At 42.4% G+C, this 21,857-nt stretch overlaps 1 protein-coding gene across 3 annotated transcripts; it reads left to right on the forward strand.

Moving 5' to 3' along the window:
• Window positions 1-2,190: 2,190 nt before the first annotated feature.
• KLF5 (KLF transcription factor 5) lies at window positions 2,191-21,334 on the forward strand. Of its 3 annotated transcripts, none has more exons than XM_068182318.1 (4): window positions 2,191-2,460; window positions 5,472-6,348; window positions 7,439-7,498; window positions 19,421-21,334. In XM_068182318.1, exons 2-4 carry the CDS (start codon window positions 5,484-5,486, stop codon window positions 19,597-19,599), a joined length of 1,104 nt encoding a protein of 367 aa, XP_068038419.1. In that variant the 5' UTR covers window positions 2,191-2,460; window positions 5,472-5,483; the 3' UTR covers window positions 19,600-21,334. The 3 variants fall into 3 exon arrangements, with proteins under 3 accessions (XP_068038419.1, XP_068038418.1, XP_068038417.1); XM_068182317.1 differs by lacking the exons at window positions 2,191-2,460; window positions 19,421-21,334 and adding exons at window positions 3,126-3,563; window positions 8,151-9,963; XM_068182316.1 differs by lacking the exon at window positions 2,191-2,460 and adding an exon at window positions 3,128-3,563.
• Window positions 21,335-21,857: the final 523 nt, after the last annotated feature.

Consider the following 21,857-nt stretch of genomic DNA (forward strand, 5'->3'; position numbering starts at 1 on the left):
GCTGAACTCCTTTGCTCCCAACCCCACTCCCACAAGGCAGTGCTCTGCTCCTCCACTGCCAAGCTCCCAACTGCCTGGGACTTGACATTTGTTCTTGTTTTCTCCTGTCTCCCCTAATGGGCATAGCACTACTAAGCGAATAGGAATGTACAGAACAAGAGAGTTCAAAGTAATTGACTCTACATTCATTCAGAAAGCCTGGATCCTTGCCCACTCAGAACCTGCAGCATCGACATAGTTTCAGAAAGTTTAACCCTTTTCCCCTGAATGCTCTTTTGAGTGCAGAGTGTTGCACTTCTCTTGCCACTGACCGTGGACACTGAAAAGTGTCCTTCACATACCTAGCTAAGTGTCTTTCACATACCTAGCTCTAGGTGTTTACCAATCAATGCTTTATTCCTCCTTTTTTTCACTCTGGAGGACAATAAGTAAAGACCTTGAACTGTCATTTTCAGAAGATGCCCGGGGACTTGTGTTGCAGAAGAATGATCACTTAGCAAAACTACTGAACATATCTGCCTGAAGTCTTACTTACACAAACAGGGCTGTGCTGGGTTGAAAACAACTTACTCTGTTTTCTGTGGCAAATTCATCTGTTAAGGTGTGTAAACTCACTTCTACCTCAGTCTGCAAAATCAGTGAAGAATTAGAAATGTTCCAAAATTATTATAGCTGTAAACTCCTTTTTTTCATTGTGATTATGAATTATTTCATTATTAATTTTTTCATTATGATTAATTTTGAACAAATTCTCATTTCAATTTAATTTAGGAGATTACATTATTTGACAGCTTATTATTGACTTTCAATTTGTAAATAATAATTATTTGTTCCAAGAAGTGTAACATCTAGTAACAATGGGAATTCTTTAAATGGCCTATCAAAAAATGTTTCTGTCTGGATCTAAAAGTGCATTTAGACTATCTGTAAACTAAATAGTGCAGCAATATGTAGGTCAGATAAGCAGTGAATCTGAGCAGGAACAAGAGTCTGACTTTCCTGTTTAATTGTTAGTTATAGTAGAAAAGTCAAAATAAAACATTGCTCTTTAAAAATTTTGTAGTCTTTAGTCATCTTCCACTGATTGTTGCTTGACAAAAAGCCTGTAGGACACAGACCATCAGTAGCACAAAAACATGCTGATGAGATTGGATTTATTTATCTGCAGTTCAGACCAAATTACATCCTTTCTAAAAAAATTAAAACACATTCAGAGATGCTTCTGAAAATGTTTATACACAGAGCTTTACTCTGTGATACCATTCTAATTAACCTGCCAAAGCTTTTGCCAGGGCAGGCCCTTTATAAATGCATATATTTAAAACAAAGCAAAACAAAGAAAAATTACCCAAAGAAACAAAATTTTTGAAATTATCTGTTTATCATTCATTAAATCAGATGGAGACAAAACATGCAAATCAGGTATGCAAGTCTCAGAAACACTTCAGTTACTACAGCCACAGGAGTCATATAAATGTCTGAAAATTACCAGTACATGCACAACATCGGACGCTGCCTAGTCCTATGTTGTGCCTGATCTATAAGAATTAGTTTCCAGACAGCAAAGTGTAGTACTGCTAGTTTTGCGCTTTTAAAGCTGTTAGAGAGCAGTTTATGTTAACCTTGTCCTTTCAGATGGTCAAAAACACAGTTTGAAGCCTAACAGGATTGACATAAGGGACGTGTCAGGTATTCAAAAAGCATAGTTTGAAGTTTAACCTTAAACTAGGGTTATGTGAAGGGCATTCACAAAAAACAAGACATGATTTTAAAATCTGATGGTTAAAACACTTGTTCCTAGGCTTGAGTGAGGAAAGAAATGCCAGTCATGTCTTCAGTAAAGGACACTGAAGTTGCATATTGCCTAAACGGGAATACGTGTTGGTGTCGGATGGAAATAAGCATGCACGGCTTCAAATGCTGCGCTGACGGGAGCAGCCGGATCTACGTTAGTAATAACAAGCATCAAGAGGCTGCATATTGCTAAACAGACAGCTCGTGTAAAGAAATGTTGTGCTGAGCTCGTCCCTGGTTCTGTAATTAGCTTTCTGCGTGCAGGCTCTGAGACATCCTACTCGCTGTGGACTGGGCGGCAAACAGGAGGAGTGCCAGGCTGACCAGGAAAAAAAAGCTTTTTTTACGTTTAAAAAAAGAACTTTGTCTGTAAATGATAGGAGGTAAATAGGGGGAGGTTGCCAACATTTCTGTGGATTCTCAGACTCTCTCCCTGCAAACTGAAGGTGCAGAGCTGACAGGGCTGGGAGAAAGGTGGAAAGTTTGTGCTTTTTTCCAAAGCTCCACTACATGCTGTACTTTTCCCATACGACGTGAGCCGGTCGGTGTTGCACGAAAGGACGGCGTCCCTCCTTTTTCTGTTCCAGTGAAACATGCGGCAGCTTAGCTCACCGTCCTGTGTCTACGGGGAAATATGCTTTGCGTCGAAACCACACCTCAAAACAAGTAAATAGAAACTTGCCTCATTTTATGGGGGGGAGGAGAGGGGGAAAGAAAAGGTTCAATTGTCGCTACCTCTTTTCCTCTACCCGTCTTCCTTGTCCTCTGCGCTATTTCTGTAAAATGCTGAAAAACTTCACTTTCACAGTGTACGAGGGGGGGCGGGTGGATGTGCACAAACGGGCTGATAATTATTAGCAGCAGGTTTCGAGTACGAATTGCCTTCAGGACAAAAAATAATAAATCTGAACGACTGCCTTTAAAACCCTTCTGAAGATGAAAGGTAGTACAAGACAGTTGTTTTAAAGTGCCCACATTAGCAGTGCTTCTTTACAAGACTATAAATAATAGTACGAGCACGAGAGAAAAGTCGGCGGAGCGCCGCACTTGCTGAAAACCCGCTTCCACTCCAGGGCGAGCGCCGCGCCGGCCGCTCCTTTCCGGGGACTCTGCGCCGGGCACCGCTCCCCGGCTGCTGGCCGGGCGGTACCGCCCTGCCGGAGCCGGCACGGGCACCGGGACCGCTCCGCCATCACCGCCGCAGCGGAGCAGGGCCGAAGCGGGCCGGGCCGGACCGGGCGGCGGGGAGGAGCTGCCCCCGCTCCCCGTAGGCAGGGCGGGCGGCAGGGCCGGCCCCCTCTCCGGGCTGGGTGGGGTATAGGGGGGGCCGGGGGTGGAGTAGGGTGAAATAGAGGCGGGCGTGTGTCACCGGGTAGATACCCGCGGCCAGGTACAGGCGGAGGCACTGACGATACCGGAGTGGATGCGCTCTGGGCTGGTGCTTCTGGGGAGTGAGCGTACGAGTAGCCACCGCCCGTCCGCCCGGAGCCGCCCGCGGGACACTCGCCCTGCGCCGGGGCGGGCAGCCCGTCCGCGCCGCGCCCGCCGCCAGCCTCATGGCCACCAGGGTGCTGACCATGAGCGCCCGCCTGGGGCCCGTGCAGCAGCCCGACGAGCCGGTGTTCGCGCAGCTGAAGCCCGTGCTGGGGGCCCGGGAGGCAGCGATCTTCCCCGGAGAGGACCTGAAGCAGCAGCAGCCGCCGCCGCCGCAGCAGCAGCAGCACCCGGGGGGCGGCGGCGCGAACCTGCCGGCGGAGGAGATGGTGCAGGTAGGCAGCGAGCATCGCTCACAGCCCGCCGGTGGGCACTCGGTGCCCACGCAGCCCCCGGCGCCGCGCCTCGCCCCGGCCGGAGCGGCCGCTGCGGAGCGGGCGGGTCTGGGTGGGGCCGGACTGCGGGGCGAGGGCGGCGGACACCGAACTCCGCGGCTGTGGCGGCAGCGGCAGAGCGTGGGCGCGGGTGTGCGTTTGTGTGTGTCTGCGCTCGTGTGTGTGTGCGGGGGAGCGGCCACGCCGCCCATCCCGCCCGTGCGGAGCGGGGAGCGCTCCCGTGTTCCCGCCGGCGGAGCGCGGCGAGGCGGCCGGGGCCGAGGCGGGCGCGGGCTCCGGAGGCAGCGGCCGGGCCGTCCCGGGGAGGCGGGGGGAGCCGGGCTGCCCCCGCGAGTGTGTTGAAAGCTACAGCTGCTGCCTTCGCACTTGCCCGGCGGCAGAATTAGAGCGGCCGCCTGTCCTCCTCGCCCACGCAAGGAGTCATGTTCGGGGGGCGGGGGGGGGGAGAGCACACGACTCACTGGTAACGGGGGACTTCCCAAGACTTTGTGCCTGTCCCAGGAGGCTGTTTAGGAGCGGATCCGCAGGCAAACAGCTGGAGGAGCTAAAAGCGGGAAGGTGCCAACCGCAGCCGGGCTCCCGCCCGCGGACGGCGCCCGCTCCAGGGGCGGTTCCCCGCGCCCTACGAGGCACAAGCATTACCCGGGTCGGCGGAGAGGGAGCCCCGGTGCCGGGCAGCGCTCTGTCGGGCGCTGTCTTTCGGTGATGTCTTCCCTAACGAGTAAATAAGTCCCCGTCTTCAAAGCGAGCTTCCCTCGACTCGTAAACAAGAGCTGGAAAAAGTAGCCTGGCATGTCGGGGCAGATCCAGATCAAAGGGACGGGAAGGCGGCTGTGTTTGTTTGTGGTGTTTACCGGGGGTCTTTGAAGAAAGGTCTTAAAATCCACTTTCGGGCAGAATTGCTGTTTGTCAGCTGCTTTCGCTTGCGGGGTGCTAAACGGGTCTGGTATGAGCACTCTCTTGACAGGGCAGGGGGGAATGTAGCATTTGCCCACTGAAGACTGCATGGTAAATGTTTTGCCGATGACTGTACACCCGTAATGTATAGGGCTCCAGCCACCCACGGATTCCCTCGCACTACTGTGCTAAGAGGGTGATTTTCCAGTAATTAAAGAGCTCTCCGAGAACCGAGGCATGGATAGGGACGTGTTTATCATGCTATTAGACAATTATACACTGCATAGATTATTATTGGTTTAAGTGTAGTCCTGGAGACACTTTAAACAAAGAGTATGCTGATGCAGTCAACCCGTCTCCTTTTTATTCAATATTATTAATAACATTACACTTTGGTGTTGTATTTCTAATTAAATCCCGTTCTTCTAGGGATGAAAAATCATGGAAGTATGTAATCTGTCTATATATATATATATAAACATTATTTGAAGTATTAGTATTCAGATAGTCAGCTGAGGATGTGGCTTTTACAGTTAGCATTTCAAAGAGAAGCGGGTGAAACAGATAGGCAGTCACCCTGCTCGAGCAGTGAATTCCAGAGCAGGAGATCTGCAGATTAGGCACAGCGCCTGTCACTTCTGTGCCTCGCACTGTGTTTTAGGCATAAAAGATGAAAAGTTTGTGTATGCTGAAACATCAGATCTGTCTTAATGTGTGAACACTTTGTACCGTGACTTTATCTTCTTGTCCTTGATGATGTTGATCGGTGTGCTGATTATAAAATCAAGCAGGTTTTCATTAGTGTGAGCATTCATAACTTCCTCTGTAGGTGTCTTGCAGCTGGATGAACAGTATTGCCTTTTATTTGTAAAGCCTCACATGACTTGGATGCCATCATCTTTCTTAGCTGGTAACAAATCATGTGGATTATGGTCTGTTTTGTTTTTGTAGACGAGATGTGAAATGGAGAAATACCTGGCACCTCAGCTCCCACCCGTTCCTGTCATCCCTGAACATAAGAAATACAGAAGAGACAGTGCCTCGGTCGTAGACCAGTTTTTCACTGACAGTGAAGGGTTGCCTTACAGCATCAACATGAACGTGTTCCTGCCTGACATCAGCCACCTGAGAACTGGCTTGTACAAATCTCAGCGACCCTGTGTAACCCACATCAAGACAGAACCATCTTCAGTCACCATCTTCAGTCACCAGAATGAAACTACTGCCCCTGCCCCTGCTCCCACTCAGGCCCTCCCAGAATTTACCAGCATCTTCAGCTCCCACCAAACTCCCGACGTGAACAACATTTTCATCAAGCAGGAGCTTCCTACTCCAGATGTCCATCTTTCCATCACGCCCCAGCAAGGCCAGTTGTATCAGCTCTTGAGCTCACCGGATTTAGACATGCCCAGCACCACTCCTCAGGCAGCCGTGATGGACTCCCTTAACAATGTCTCCATGCCCTCAGCCATGGCGGGCCTAAACACGCTCTCCTCGGCTGTTCCACAGACTGCAATGAAACAGTTCCAGGGCATCCCCCCCTGTACCTACACCATGCCAAACCAGTTTCTGCAGCAGCAGGCCACTTACTTCCCTCCTTCACCCCCAAGCTCAGAGCCTGGAAGTCCAGACAGACAAGCAGAGATGCTGCAGAATTTAACCCCTCCTCCATCATATGCCGCAACTATAGCTTCCAAGCTGGCAATTCACAACCCAAATTTACCAGCGACTCTGCCCATAACCCCCCAGAACATCCAACCTGTCAGATACAACAGGAGAAGTAACCCAGATTTGGAGAAAAGACGTATCCACTACTGTGACTACCCAGGTAAGCAATCTGTGCCGGGAAATCCCAGCTCTTGCAATAAAAAAAAAAAAAAACAAATCTGAATAATAATGGATGAGGTATAGGTGGTTTTCTTTAGCTGTGGTCTACATCTAGGGAGAACCAAATAGTTCTTTGTCCAAGTAGAATTTGTCTTTGTCATTGGTTTGAGTGGAAGACTCACATTCGTTAAATAATTGGTATTCTCTTGACCTTGTTTTACCATGTTACAAAATAGAGACTCTGTAGGAAATAAAAAAATAATAATTTTTGCCTTTGCTAGTGTAAATCAGTGTGACTGTCCAGTATTCATGATGGAGCAGAGGATCAGTTTGTCCAGTGCAGTACAGCTCTGTTTGAATTTTCTGGCACTGCAAGAATAATTTCAGCTCCCGGTAGCCAAGGCCACAGCCATTCTTCCCTGTTACGAACAGGAGATTTAGCTGCCCTCATAAATCCATTAAAACCATCTCTGAAAATTGTCCACAGATGGATTCCCTTCTGCACTGGAGGGGAAAAGGGATCTGACTGTAAAGTGTGCCTCCATGTAGTACGTGATCCCAGATACCGGGTGTGCACACCCATTGTAAGCACAGAGAGAAATTGCTGCTCCCCCTTTACTAACTCTGAGTGCCATATCACCCATTCGGTGTGCCTTACAACAAATGCCCAGTGAAAGAGTTGTGTTGAGCTCTGGGTGACAATGACATAGAGGCTGGCTTGATCAGGTCCTTTTGGAAATTTTTAAAAAATAATCAAATTATCCCCCCGCTAAGTTATTGACTTACATAGCAGGTGTTACTGTACATAGATTGTAGCAGCTCTTGGCCTATATACTACATTACAAAGCAGTAAGTCGACCAGAAACATACATGGTTTTCTCTTTTCTGTATCAAGCAACATATCTCTAGGAGCATTCTATATAGAATTTTGCTTCTAAATGGAAAAAATTATGCCAGAAAGTAGTAAACTTAAATGTGTCCAGATATTTCCCCAGCACTGAATGAGGAAGTTTAAACATAGTGTGGAGTGTTTTCTGTTCTTGCTACTGAAGACTCTTTGCTTTTTTTGGTGTTTTTTTTTTTTTGTTTAGGCTGCACAAAAGTTTATACAAAGTCTTCTCACCTAAAAGCGCACCTGAGAACACATACAGGTATGTATGCACTTGCTCTCTCGCTGACTCTCGTTCGTCCGTGGCCGATGCGTTTTCTGACAAAGCAAGCACGTTGGGTCTGCCAGCTTCTCCCTGTTTTCTGTAGAGTGGTGTGGACAGACTGGCAATTTAGCTACAAAATATTTGAGGATTGGTCAGTGAGAAGCAAAATTTCTTTTATTAACGCAGTTTTGGTAAACCTCAATAGAAGTCAAAATAGCTGACAACGAAGTAGATGGAAACATTCCTTTTCAGTCTAAAATGCCATTGAAGTGTTAAAAAAAAACATTTTTTCCTTCCCGACTAGTGAATTAAACACAGTAAGATGTTCTACTTTTGGAGATTTATCTGAGTAGATAGAATTTTCTGGCTTGGGCTTTCTTTATGACCTTTAGGATTATTTAATCTTAGAATTTTTCACAAATGTCATGAAAACTCCCAAGATACGTCCATTTACTTTGTCCTTGGCATTAAGTGGGCCTTATTATTTTTTTGAAAGACGAGTGGTTCTCCATGTTTATTTTTTTAAAAAAGGACATAATTTCGAATTTTTTTTTTTTTAATTCTGTCAGGGAAAACCATTAAAATGAGGAAAATGAAAACTGTCAGTGTGTCACAGTTGTTTTTTGTACCCTGATCAAACTGCTTGCAGCTACAGAGGCCGTCCCTGTTCCTGGACCCGCGAGGAGCGGAGCTGGGGACGGTGTTGGCTGTGTATGGGTGCAGGAGCTGTGAATGCTGAGGACAGTCGCTGGGAGGTGGAACTGCCCCAGATGCTCTTTCTTCCCAAGTGTTCACCTGCTGAGGCAGGGGGAAGAAGGAGAGAGGGAGAGAAGGAAAAACACATAGCTCACCACTAGCACACATGAAACTGTTAAGAACAGTTCTTTGCTGGGATCTTGGTACAGAACCACTCGTGCTAAATCGGTGAAAAGCTCATGACTGATTTTATAAAGAAATTAAATGAAAGGACTGTGACTCCTGTTTTTAGAAGTGAGTGTGAGCCCCAGTTCTTTTATGCATGGCTTAGAATCAGAAGAAAACACGAGTCACAGTTCAAGCAACTTTGTTATTGAAGCGGACTGTCAGCACTACGGCTGTGCCATTCAAGGAGTGAGTTTTCACCTAAGCTTAAATCAAAACTTGTCCAGAGCTGTGGTCTAACAAAATGTTTCACTATCTCTACGGAAAACAAGGCCTTCTGTCCAGCAGCTATTATAAATGGATTGTTAGATTGTCATAAAGAAGTTGAGTATGTCCAGGCTAAGTGTTACTAAGGAAATCTTGTTTTCAGAAATGAAAGTTACCTGTGTTGTGCAGTGAAAAATTAAAAGCAAGTGTAGAAAATTATTGTTTTGCATTAGTGACAGACTAAACACCAACGCTGTTAAAAGTATTCTTAACATATAATCACTTGGCAGCAGTAAGGAAGGAACATTTTCATGAGGCTGTAAATCTGAGTAGTGTCAGAGAGTAGAAACCCCGTTTAATAAATAATCTGTAAATTTAAGTGTACTATTTCCACTTGCGCACTTCAGCCAGGAACTTTATAAATACCTGTTTTAAATATCTTGATTGCTATTATAAAATAACTAGGAATAGAGATAAAAGCAAAGCTCTAGTCTAAACATTAACACTACGTAGTCAGCATTTGAAATTAATGCTTTTCCTTTTTAAAATCAATTTATATCTTTTTCTGTACCTTGAGTAGTAAAGACTTCAGGATTTACCAAGTTAGTTCTTACATGCATAGAAATACATACCTCATGGCTAGCATATATTGCTTAGGGTCACTAATGTTTATTGTTGCCTTCACTTTTTTACCTAGAAATGTGGATAAAATGTGCAAAGGTCAGAGGAGCTGATGTATTCATGGAAACAAGAATGTTGTTTTAGATAAAAATCTAGTGAACTTAAGCAGGTCTGTAATACAAAGGGTCTTCTGGGGAGGTGAATGAAGGGATAAACTGTCTAAAGCGTGCATTACATGCAAGAATGTGAGTCCGTATCCTGTTACCTGCAGTATTTCAGCCTTCGGATTAGTTTAACTCTCCTGAATATTCACTTCATACTTGAAGATTTCCAGCAGCGATTCTGATCTCTGCCTTAACATACGATTGAAGTGTGTTTCAAGAGCCAGATCTCTGACTTAACGTTTGATCGATTAATGAATGCTAAAGTAAAGGGGTGCAAACTCAGGGAAATCGTGAAGTTGCTCAGCCTTCCCCAAGAGTGCAAGGGAATCTTGCTATTGATCTCCCCAGGGATCTGCCGAGGGCTAAATTAGGGGATGTGACTCTGTTTATCCCCCTCCTCCATAACTGTGAATTCATACAGCACTAATAAGTTTTGATTTTTCAGTTTTAAAACATTTTTAAAGGACTTTGTGAAGCTTCTACCTTCAAAGTCTAAAGCAAATGTCACGTAAGCCGTTTTAATAAAGTTGTGTGTGATATTCTTTCAAATCCCTTCAGGGATAGCAGACCTGTTTATCTGGCTAAACCCGTTCTTTAGTAATCATGGACCACTGAAGTTGTTCTCTTCTTATTCTTAGTTTCTCAACAATACCTTTTAAAATTGGCTGCAGTCTCTCTCTCATCCCAACCAGTTCCCACCCTTCTCAGCAATCTGTCATTTTAAAATAAAAGAGCCTGCAGCAAAGTTTGTCTGCCATTAAAAGTCAAGACAGAACTCATGGTTTTTCTTTTGTATTGGAAAATCTCAGCCTTTTCACAGTTTTTATTTAGCAGCCTTTCTCTTCTGAAAGGCTTTCCCTGGGTTTTGTAGATGTTCTGTGGGAACAAACCTAAGAGAAATGTTTCTTTTGATAGATGGAATGTAGACTGTAGTATATTTTTTTCAGTTCAGATATGAACACACTTGTCAGATTTTATAAATTACATCGTAAAAAAAACTGGAGGAAATGGGCAAGAGGAAAATCCCGTATCTTTTTCTTCTTAGGTGTTCCCAAGCTGTTTACCTTCCACCAGGTCAGGTGGTATACAGTGATATAGTTGTGCTGATTTAATGTAGTTACACTGGAGTCTTGCTGTTGATCAGGAATCCAGTATTCCCATTAAGAGCTAAGATAGGGTTATGTATTTGTACCAGTTGCTGAAGCAAACACAGGTTTTTCTTTCCCAACGTAATGCTTTACCATTTGTTCACAATGAAATAAATTTTAGTTGGTAAACTGGCAACCCCAAAACATAATATTAACAAAGGTTTGAGTGTTGAAAAGATACAGAACTTTTTTTGTCCATTTCCATCCAGTTCTGGACCAGATGTGTGATACATTTTAATACCTTAAAACACTTCAGTATGATACCTGAATTTGATGTTAGTTACTTCTGAAACAGGTGAAATGGTACTCAGTATTTTAAAGTACCTATTAGAACATCTTTCAAAACAGGTTGAATTTTTTACCTTTTGAAGTAGATAGTTTCTTTTAAAATAATACTTGTTTGTCATGGAACAAGTTTTGTTTCGTACCCAGCATTGTGCAGCTGTGGTATCTAATGTGTGAGGGGCTTGTGCATTTATCACAGGCTGTTCAGCAGCAAAGCCTCCTGAAAGCTCTAGCATAACAGCTGTATGTCCAAATGGAACATGTGCCAAATCTCAGGGAAAAGCAGTTACTTGCATATTGCAGATGAACTTCATTCGGTTCTTCTTCTGGCATCCAAGTATATACACATATATCACAAAATCATTTAGAAACAGCGGTCCTATAATGTATCCTTTTAGATTTCTTTATATGCCAAACGTTTGGATTGTGGTCATGACTGTTAGCCTGTGCAGGCACCTGGAACACCATGCCTGTACGCTACCTGTAATGCTGCAGAACAGCTGGCTACAGGGTCAGTGGGGGGGTTAATTATTTCTATGAGCAGCTGCAGACTTCAGAATTGTGTATGTTTTTAAGAGGAAAATCTGTGATTGTTTTGAACACATCAAGGCACGCACACTGAGGACATTTTCCAGCTGCATACTGGTTTTCCGTATACAGAGTCTTTGTACAGGCATGTTCTCTGGTCACATGGTGGGCTTGCCATTAATAGTTTCTAGCATTAACTGCAGAACTATTTCATCTCTATCTATAGATCTAGCTTGTATTTGGTGATGGGAAGTGGAAGCCGAGATAACTCAAGAGAAATGGCATTTCCCTAATGAGATGCACTCAAAATACTTCCACTCTCCCTGGTTATTTCAAATGTTTATATAGGCATGGAACAGCTGCTGATTTGTGCGGTTTGTCAAGGTGTTAAACATTTTATTTTATTTTAGATCTGTGCCTCAATAGATCCCGAATTAGACTGATGGTGCATCAGAATTAGAACCAGTTGTAAGCAGTAGACTTCAGCAGTCCCTGGGACTTGGGGCTCTCAGTTCACCATACCTGTATAGGGACACTTGTTAAGGGTGGTGCCATTTACCAGGAATTCAGGAAGGGAAGCCTGGTTCAGAAGGGAAGACAAGTAGTAGTTGGGCTCCTGCTGGAAGAAAAGCACATTGGGAAAACATGTATGAACTCAAATCATACCAAGACTTTGGTGAGGGATTTTTGCTCATGGTGTGCAAATGAGGAATGGAGGCCCCAAAAGACTCTGCCTTGCTCGTGATTGCAGCCATAGCAAACCTTATCCTGAAATCATGAAAACAGCAATTAAGTAATACTTCTGTGCAGATCAAGCTTCTTTGACCTGTTAAATGGTGAGTTGCATAGACTACACTTTTAAGGAGCTGTCAGTAAATGCTATCATCGATAGAGACCATAAGGAAAAGTGGAAGAGAGTTAAAGAAAACTGTTGACAAGTGCATTAAAGGGCAGTGTTGCTAGACACTGCTGAAGGGTATGTTAGTATCTTTTATTTATGAATTCTGCTAAATCCATTAGTTGCCTGTGTGAGAAATGGAAGTACATTATTTTCCTGTGCAAACCACAGTTTAAGGGAAAATAATGCATTTTTTTTCAAACACTTCATGAATGATCGCAGGCCTTGGGAATAATTGATCTGGTTCTTTATCTGCAGTCATAAGCTGAATGGGAAGTGTTTGAATGTGTTGCTCAAAAGAGGTTGAAATCTTAGCAGCATTAACCGAAATTTTATTTAAACATTACTGATCATTCTCACCGGTATCCAGCATAAAACTTTTATGAAGCAGGAATTAAATTCCGAGGTGTCAAGTGAGGGTATTCCTGTTAGATTTTAGATACTGAAAAAAAAGCCTAATATTTTCTTTTTGATTAAAAGCCTAGAAAGTCCCTCTAAGCATGACAGCTTAAAAAAACTGTTGTTTCTGTCAATTGCTCCCTGAGAGGATTAAACTTCAGTTCCAGGATATTTGATTCTTGATAAGGAAACTGTTGACCTAAGAGACCAGCTTTAAATATAGTTCATTTTGAGACCGCCCTACATAGGCTAATAGTCCCAAGATTCACAGCAATTGCCAGTGATTAAAACTTTCCATTATTTGATCAGACATTCCTTATTGTAATTAATTTCTGAGGCTTGACTGGGACGACGGACTCCTGGTTCCAGCCAGGGTAGTGTGTTGCTTGTTGTTTGTTAGATGACCTGCACCTCCCATTGGTGAAAGATTAGAAACATTTAAGTAATGTCCTAGTTTAGTCTGAGTATCTTGGTAGCAGCATTCCTGTCCTGTCAGGCTGCATTATTTATATTCAGAGATCTCTTAACAACTCTGATTAAGGACATATTAAAACCTTTGATTTTGGCAAGTGTACAGTGCTTTGCTTTGAGTTAAAATACCTTTATGTATTGCTTTTTTTTTTTTTTTTAATTTTGGTGTATGTGTGCATACAGTAGATGGAAATCTGGAAGTTTAGTGTATGCGTTTAATAAATTCCATTTTAAGAGCACCTCTTATCTGACTGAATAAAAGCCAGTGTTATTGGTGAGAGAGCTAAAGAGCAGTTCTTGTACCACAGGCATAGGTGAGGAAATGCGTTCTTCAGCACAAGACGTGTAGACACAGCCTTGCACCCCAAATGGCATGGATTTCTTATAAACCTACTTTAAAAAATTCCTTTCCTATGTTTGCATATCTCCTTGAAGAGAGACCACCTCTGTTAAGACAGAATGTTATACCAGAAAGAAAATAAACCATTGCACAGGGCAGTCAAGATTCCCCACTAATCCTTGAACAGCATAAGACAACACTTAGTAAAATAAGTGTGCTTCTAGCACTGGTGGGAGTGCTGAGCAGGTAATGCCTTCTGCACCTCTGTAGTCAGACAGTGAATTCCTTTGACTGTCCTCTTTGATCGCCAGTGAGTTATCTTTTATTCCTGTTCATGCGTCATTTATCAGTGACTGGACTTTGTGCTGAGCTCAAAGCTGTCTGTTACAAAATTCCTTAAAATGTTGTTTCATTGTGAAGTAGTATTTAATGGTACCCCTTTAGCCACTGCTATAGTAGGCAGAGACGTTATTGCATTTAGAAGTGTGCAGCTTATGTTGCTCATTCATACCATTTGTGGAGGATGTTTCAAGGACTGCATTTGTTTTGTCACACAGATTAAGCTGGATGTACCTGGCTTGCTATCAGTGCTCTCATCCATCTCCATCTTGGACAGCTGAGATTTTTAGTGCACTAAAGATCTTTTAAACACCTGAGGGATTACTTCTTTTGAAAATCCAGCTTTCTGTTCTTTCTCAAAAAAAAAAAAAACAAAAAAAAAACAAACCTAGAAGTTGCTTTTAATGATGACTACCGCATTTAGCACTTAGTCAATAAGAAAAAGAAGATCTGATTTTAGGTGAATGCTGGGAGCAAAAAACTTCTGAATGCTTGCAGACATACACCCCAGTAACTACTGTCAGGTCCAGTCACCCAGTCAGAGTTTAAAACTATGGTGCTGTGAGCCAGAGAAACACTATTATTCCTTAAGGAAGCTCCAAACTTGCTGCTCTGACAGAAATTTCTGATAGAAACAAGTGAAGGCATTGGCTGGTGTAATATCTCTATCTGGATTTCTGCATACCAATAGAGTTACCTAACTTTAGGATTGAAAATCCAGCCCTTGCTGTTTACAACTTTATTTTTAAAGAAAGCCGCCCTAGCAGTGAATTGCAGAAATAAAGTCATTAAATTATTTGGTGAAATAAGGAAGCTTATTTTCTTGTCAATGGGGAGATTCATCAATAATGGTGTCTGTCAGTGACTTGTTTTTTCCGAGCAATTTTAAACAGAAACATGTTCTTGAACAGAGGCTGCGTGTTGAAGATAGAGGGTGTCTTCGAAATGACCATCTCCCCCGCACTGGTGGCACTGTGCCTTACCCAAATGAGCATGGCCATAAGGGTTGCTGCCAGCGACTAGAATTAAATGTTAGGAACGCCATTAGTGCGTTTTGACACAACTGAATCAGAAGATAGATTAAAAGGAGAAGAGGCAACACAGTGTGTGTGCTTTACTGGTCCAGACCACTCTCTTGTGGTATTGATAGAAAATCTGAACCATGGGATCTGCTGTGGGAGATTTTATCTGTTGAAGTGGCTGGCTAGCATAGCATGTTATATGTGAGCATCTAAATGTCTTTTTGACATCCTTGTAATCTCACAGCATTGTGATTTTTTTTTTAATAACAAATAGACACTTTGGAAGCAAGATAGCCCCCTTTCAGGTTAAACTCCCTTATCTCTTGCTGCGTGCTTTCTTTAGAAGACTTTCCAATCTAAACATTAGGGCTTAAAATTTCTGTGCTCAAATACAAGTCTCATTCTCATGGTCCACAAATGTATTTTTTTAAAACTGGAGAATGGATACATACTAAGAGCTCAAGAACTTAAAAATATATTTTGTGATTTATAAGCCTAGCAAAATATTTTAAACCATTGATACTGGAAGGAGGTTGTGCAGAAATCCAATTAAACTTATGAAATCCCTATCCTGTTGAAGTATAATTTAAAGGAAAGCAGCTCTGTTTCCCAGAAGTGCTGTGTATAATATTTCTGGCTTGGGAAGAAAGGGTTGGAGTGTGCTATTTGGCTGGAAATCGGTACCAGCTTCCTCCATGGTGTTTTAGTTGAACAGTGTTGACATTCTAACAAATCCCGTGGAAGCTCCCCTGAAGTGGAGGAGTTAGCTGTTTTCTTGCTTTTACAGTGAAATATCTGTTTGATACCATGATCGTGTTCCAGTAACTGAGCTGCACTGCCCTCGTGTTTGATGGCCAGTGGCATTCTTGGTTTAACACCCTATAGAAGCCCTAAATTGCTGGAGGAAAACCAAATACTTCTGAAACTTTACAGCTACTGTATTTCACACAATCATTAAAGTAAACAAATCTTACATTACTATGTAGCCAACGAAAACAGTGGATAAAGAGTTCAGTGTCCCTTGTTGTGTATACCTGATTTTTTTGAAAGTAAGCCTTCAACCCAGATTTCTCTGACCTTTAAAGTCAGCACAGCAAAGAAGTAGGATCACTTCAGAAAATATGTAAGACTCTTTTCTCCTTGCTTGCAGGAACTTAAAACCAAATTCTTACTTCTGCTAAATGACAAAAAGCATGTGTATAGGTTGAGAGAGAGAAAACACTACCAGCTAGTTGTTCTTCTGCTTGCTCTGAAAATTAATCTCCACCTACTTCTTCTTACCCCCCTTCCTCCTTGCCCAAAAGGAAAACATTTGAAATTGATTCAGTTCTTAAATAAAACTTTCCAACGGAAACTAGCATTACAAACATAGATATTCAGTATTTTACCCCTAGGATTTATTCAAAGTAATCTGGGCCTCTACACTGGCACTAAAAATATATTTTCCAGTTCTCACTGTTGGCCAAAGCAGGGGTTAAAAGCAGCGTTCTGGCTTTAATTTCCAGTACATAAAAGTAACACTATTAAAACAATCTGAGTAAGGCACCAGCTTGTTGCTTCTGCTCATCCCCTGAGCAGCGCTTGGTTTAGCTCAGGTCTGCAGAAGTCTTCAGCAAAGAGGAGTGCTGCTGTTCTGCATGGCACTGCCTGAGCTTTTCCCCGGAGCAACGCTGTTGTCCAGAATGATTTGTGGCTGTGGCAGGCAGTTATTGTGACCATGACAGTGTGGTGAGTTTCTAAGCAGCGTCTCTACCAAGTTGAGTGCCCTGGAGTTTGATGGGGGATCAGCATTGCCTGGGAGGCTGTGGCGCCCAGCAGGGCACAGGGATCGCTGCTGCCCAAGGCTGCCGGCATGCCGGCACTTCCTCTGCCAGGAGCCTTCACAGCACCTGCTGACACTGCTCGCGTGTTAGGAAAAGTTTTAACAGGGGACAACAACAGTTGTGTTGTTGTTTGGACTCTGACAGGGTCAGGTATCACCTACACAGGACAACTTTGAGGCTGCTTTTACCGTGCAGCATAGCCCAACACTCAGTGAAAAGTGCGTGTACTTCATACCTCCTCAGTGCCAGACTTGGAAACAGATCTTAATCTCTGGGTCCCCATTCCGGTCCGGTCTGGATATTCCTAGGCTTTTGTTAATTAGTTCTGTTTTCCTGCCCTCTTTACCTTCTCTGTCATTCCTTGGATAATTTTGCAAAACTCAAGACGAAGCATTTGGAGTAGATGGAGGCCTGACTGTATATGCTCACCCTGGACAGTGAGGGTGTCAGGCTCACACCACTGTCAGTTCATTATCAAGTATAATGTGGCAGCTTTGAGTGAAAACTTTTAAAGAAGAATTTAAAGGAAACAGGGAAAAGGAGAAAGAAAGGAGGAAAATAAATAAATACATAGTCTCTAAATTAAGACATTTCAAATACAGGAGTAATACTTTTGTGTAATCTCTGCGTGTGCACATGTGCTTTAACACAAAGTGTTCAAAGATCATCTCCCTGGTGCTGTGCCTTTGGATCCGCAACACAGGCTTTTAGAGCCTCCATTGTTAACTGATTTAAAATACATTGAGGATCATCTATATAGTGCAAAAGATCCCTCACTGAATAGGGACCTTTCCTGTCATTCTACTGTGAAGACCAAATGTGTTCTCATTGGTGTTAGAAAAGCTTTACACACCAGGTTTGAATGAAATTTGTATTATCGCCTACAGTATGAGTTGCATGGAGCAAAAAAGAACCCTATGTGGTAGATCATTCCCATCTTCAAACAGCATCAGAATTTACTCTGAGTAAATTCAGAATTGACTCAGAGTTAATTCAGTTGTGACAGAAATATGTGATGATTTCTGTTCTGATTTGTGGTCCACCAAATAATTACAAATTCCATGAGAGGTGATGCTGGACTCTTGTCTTTCCTAAGGAATGTTACGTTTCCACCAGGACTTCAGTAAATCCCAATTGCTGTTGATGCAAAGAGATTGTTGGTGGGGTGGGTGGTTAGTTTTTCTTGGAAAGGTGTAGTTCTGGTTGTGACAGCACCTGCCAGTACAAAGTCACATCCGCATTATGAGCAGAGGGCTGGTTCTGCACTCAGTAGTAAATGAAAACTCTCTAGTTGATCAGACGAAGCAGTAGAAACTCACAGAAAAAAGCAGTTTCATAATTTCTCCTGCATGATAAATAAATGCCTCTGAAGTAATGTTTTGGAGCTTCTCAGATGGTGTTACCTGCATAGCTGATGAAGAATAATCAGTCTGATTGCAGGATACTGGCCCCTCTCTTTCTTCCTTGTGCGTGTGTGGTAGTAAAATAGGGAAAAGTAGGAGGCACCTCGCTCTGCATTGGGATTGAGTTGTCAGTGTAAAGGTTTGGGACCAGTGGAGATGTAGAAGATCTGTAAGATGGATTAGATAGAACTGTTTGAAAAGCTCGGCTTTGGTCAGTTTCTGTTCCAAATGAAGCTACTGCCAAGTGCTTTGATATGCTCGGTGTTCTTTATCTTCTTGATAAATGGGTCAAATTAATACAAAATATACAGATAGCAATTCACTCTCCTAACGGCAAGGTGTTTTTATCAAACAACATCAAACATAAACCTCTTTACTTTTATGAAGCTTGCTTATGTGGTGACATCATGCCCACACAAGCTCCTAGGCAGGTGTACCTGTGTAAAATTCTGGTTTCACACAGAAGTCATCATGGCTTTGTGACTCCATATTTCTTCCATTTCAACAAACACCTGTGAATTGTAGGCATGCTTAAAATACTGTGTTTTAGTTGTGAAATGGATGAAGGCAGTTGCTGCTGTAGCACAGCAAGTTTTGAGATGCCATGTGCCTCTTGCGTCAGTATAGACTGCTGAAGACAGCAAGAACTTGCCATCTTAAAATGTGTCTAGTTAAGCACCTGATTAAAGACATTTCATTCTGAAAATGAGTGCTTTGAACCTGGAGGTGCTTTCTCCTATTTATAGCTAGCCCCAGGCAGGATACCACAAGTTTTTATTGCTTGTGACATTTTAGAAAATACTATCCCTGTTGTGTTTTTAGCACACTGTGCCCCTTTCTTCACACATCAGAAGCTCTTGAACAGATTTGCATACTGCAAAGAATCCTTATGGAAGTCGTCTTTCCCATTTCAGACCTCTTAAAAAAGCACTGTATAACTTAACGATTTTTGAAAGATGCAAGTGTAAGTTACAAACCAGGCTTGATTGTCACATGAGACTGCTTTTTCCCCCCTACTCCCTCTCATACTGTGGTGAGTGTACAGGAGCATGTTTTGGTTTCATGCAGGCTTTTTAACTCTGCATTTCTGTACCATAGCTCTCTCCAATTAGTATGTTGGAAAGTTTTGTACATTTTAATGAGGTATTAAATCCTATTTTCAAGAGCAAAATCTGCTGAAAAAAACAAAGGGACTGTTAGTTTGGGGCTTGATGAATAGAGCTGTGAATAATTAGGATATGTCAGCTCCTTGTTTGTAATGGAAGAGCAATGCCATTTAGTGTGGACTCACGTCGGTTTCCTGCTGAGGAGTGGCAGCTGACAGTTCCATTTCTGCGTGCTGTGTTTCAGGTGAGAAGCCCTACAAGTGCACGTGGGAAGGCTGCGACTGGAGGTTCGCGCGCTCGGATGAACTGACGCGCCACTACCGGAAGCACACGGGGGCAAAGCCCTTCCAGTGCGCCGTCTGCAACCGCAGCTTCTCCCGCTCCGATCACCTGGCGCTCCACATGAAGAGGCATCAGAACTAGGAGCTGGACTGGTCCTTGAGGCTGTTCTGTATCTATGCAATTTCCTATTGACTCTCAACATACAACTGAATTGAGTTGAATTTTTGAGTGTATCCACTTAAAAGAGATCTCGAACTGGAAATGTATATTTTGTATATTTATGCAGAAAAAGGGAAGACACTGTATCACAATTACCAGAGTGTTCAGTCGTTTGTTTGCTTTCATGATGTATATGGCTTTAGTCAGCAGGTTTCATCTCTTTACAAGTATTATATCTCAACACATTGCAGCTTTATACTTTTTTTTCCTCTTGCAGTGTTTTGACCAAAGCACCGTCATTATTGTGACAGTGTTTAGTAAACAAATTAACGAGAGGATGCAGATGAATGCACACAGTGGAAAAGCCATGAACTGTAATCTGTCAGGTTTTTACTGGACATACTTAAGTACATGTGGGGTTTTTTTTTAATGTTAAGCCGTTCTGTGGATATAAAATACATAGAAAAATTCATAAACAGCCATAGAACAAAGCATTTTGTTCTGTGTGTTGCATGTTTGCTATGACAAAGATTTTGTAAATACGCAAATCAGCTTTTTAGGTTTAATACAAAAGTTTTCTAAGAAACATCTGAAAAAAGCAGTTGTTTTACATTTGATAACATGGCACATTTATAAAAAAAGTTACTTAATTACCTCTCAAAATACTACCAATTTAGTCAGATGATGTTTTGTACCTGTTAACTCACTGGTGTGCACTGAATATTCAAAGCAGGAGTTTGTTTTCAAATTGCATAAAAGGGCAAAACATGGAGAATTAACTGTAAAGTCAATGTTAGAAGCTGAAATAGCGGGGATAGTTAAAATGAGCACAGAATGTTAAACCTCCTCCTATAAGCTAAACTTAGTATCATTTTAAAAAGAAGGATTTAGGATGCAGTTTTCATACATAGACATATTAAGCTGGTTCAGCACCAGTATGATCTAGCTTGGATATTGGATGTAATTTACTAAAAGGTAAAGGATACAGTAATTTTTTTTTTAAAATTACAATGCAGTTTAGTTAATCCACCATTCAGATTGACACATGCAGGAAAAAATTTTCTGCTTACAGAAGGAGCTGAAACTCCACTGAAGTCAATGAAATGGTGCCCTTTTATGTTAACAATGACTTTGATCCACCGTGCTCAGCCTTGAAATCGTAGATGGAGGGCCAAAGATGAGGTTAGACCAGGTAGGATTTGGCCAGACAAAAGGAGAAAACCAAACAAACCTAACAAGTGTCTGAACTTCACAAGCCGTAATATTAAGCTGTCAACCAAAGGCTAGAAAAGACAATCAAAATACCAAAAAAAAAAAAAGGGTCTTGCAGGAAAACCTAGCTTTGTTAAAACTGTTGTTTGTCTTTATTTATTTGTGGTATATGATAGACTCTTCTTTTTTTAAAACAATTTTACGTATACTTGATAAATTATAGTTTTGTTTGTTATGGTTAGAAACGTTGCTCTCAGTGTAAATAGTTGACAAACGATGTAAATAATTTTGTAAGGCTTCAAATGTTTATACATGGAAACACATGCAGAAATTGGTTGCTGTTTTGCTTCTTTTGCCTCCCCCCTACCTTATTTTTGTATTGTGGTATTTCCTATGCAAATGATGGAGCAAACAGCTGTATAGTTGTAGAATGTTTTGAGAGAGAATGAAATCGTTTATATATAAAGACTTTTTTTTTTTTTGCAAAATAAAACAAAGTGCCTAATGTGCGTGCGTGCATGTGCTTTCTCTAGCTCCTGACAATGAAAGTTCTGTGTTTTGCAGTGGGAGCTGGAAATCATGACAGTATTAAGCAAAGAATGTCTGTTCTACATATGGACTGCCTCTTTGGAAAGTACCTGGCACTTCTGCATCTTGCCCTGATGAAAAGGATAAATGTGAAGGGATAAGGGTTGGTGCTTTTCTGCCATCTGAGTTTAAAAGGAAGTGACCAGTTGCCTGAAAACGGTTGCAGTTGACCGTCCACAGTAGCGTGATTGGAAATCAAAGGCAACTGTTGGGTGTATAGAAGTGTACAAATTCCTTCACACTTTCAAAATGGTTAAAACCTATTCACAGTCATTGACACTGTTGCCCAAAAGAAATTTCTCTCCAAAAAGGTCCTTTCATGCCCTAGAAAGGCAGGAAGGTCCCACAGCAGCACTATGCAATATCAGCACTATGCCTGCCATAGCAGTGTCGCCCTGATTACTTAGGATTTTCTAAAGCCTTCTGAATTTACATTCTTG

Source organism: Anomalospiza imberbis, chromosome 2 (genome assembly GCF_031753505.1).
Source record: "Anomalospiza imberbis isolate Cuckoo-Finch-1a 21T00152 chromosome 2, ASM3175350v1, whole genome shotgun sequence".
In the NCBI taxonomy this organism is placed as follows: Eukaryota; Metazoa; Chordata; class Aves; order Passeriformes; family Viduidae; genus Anomalospiza; species Anomalospiza imberbis.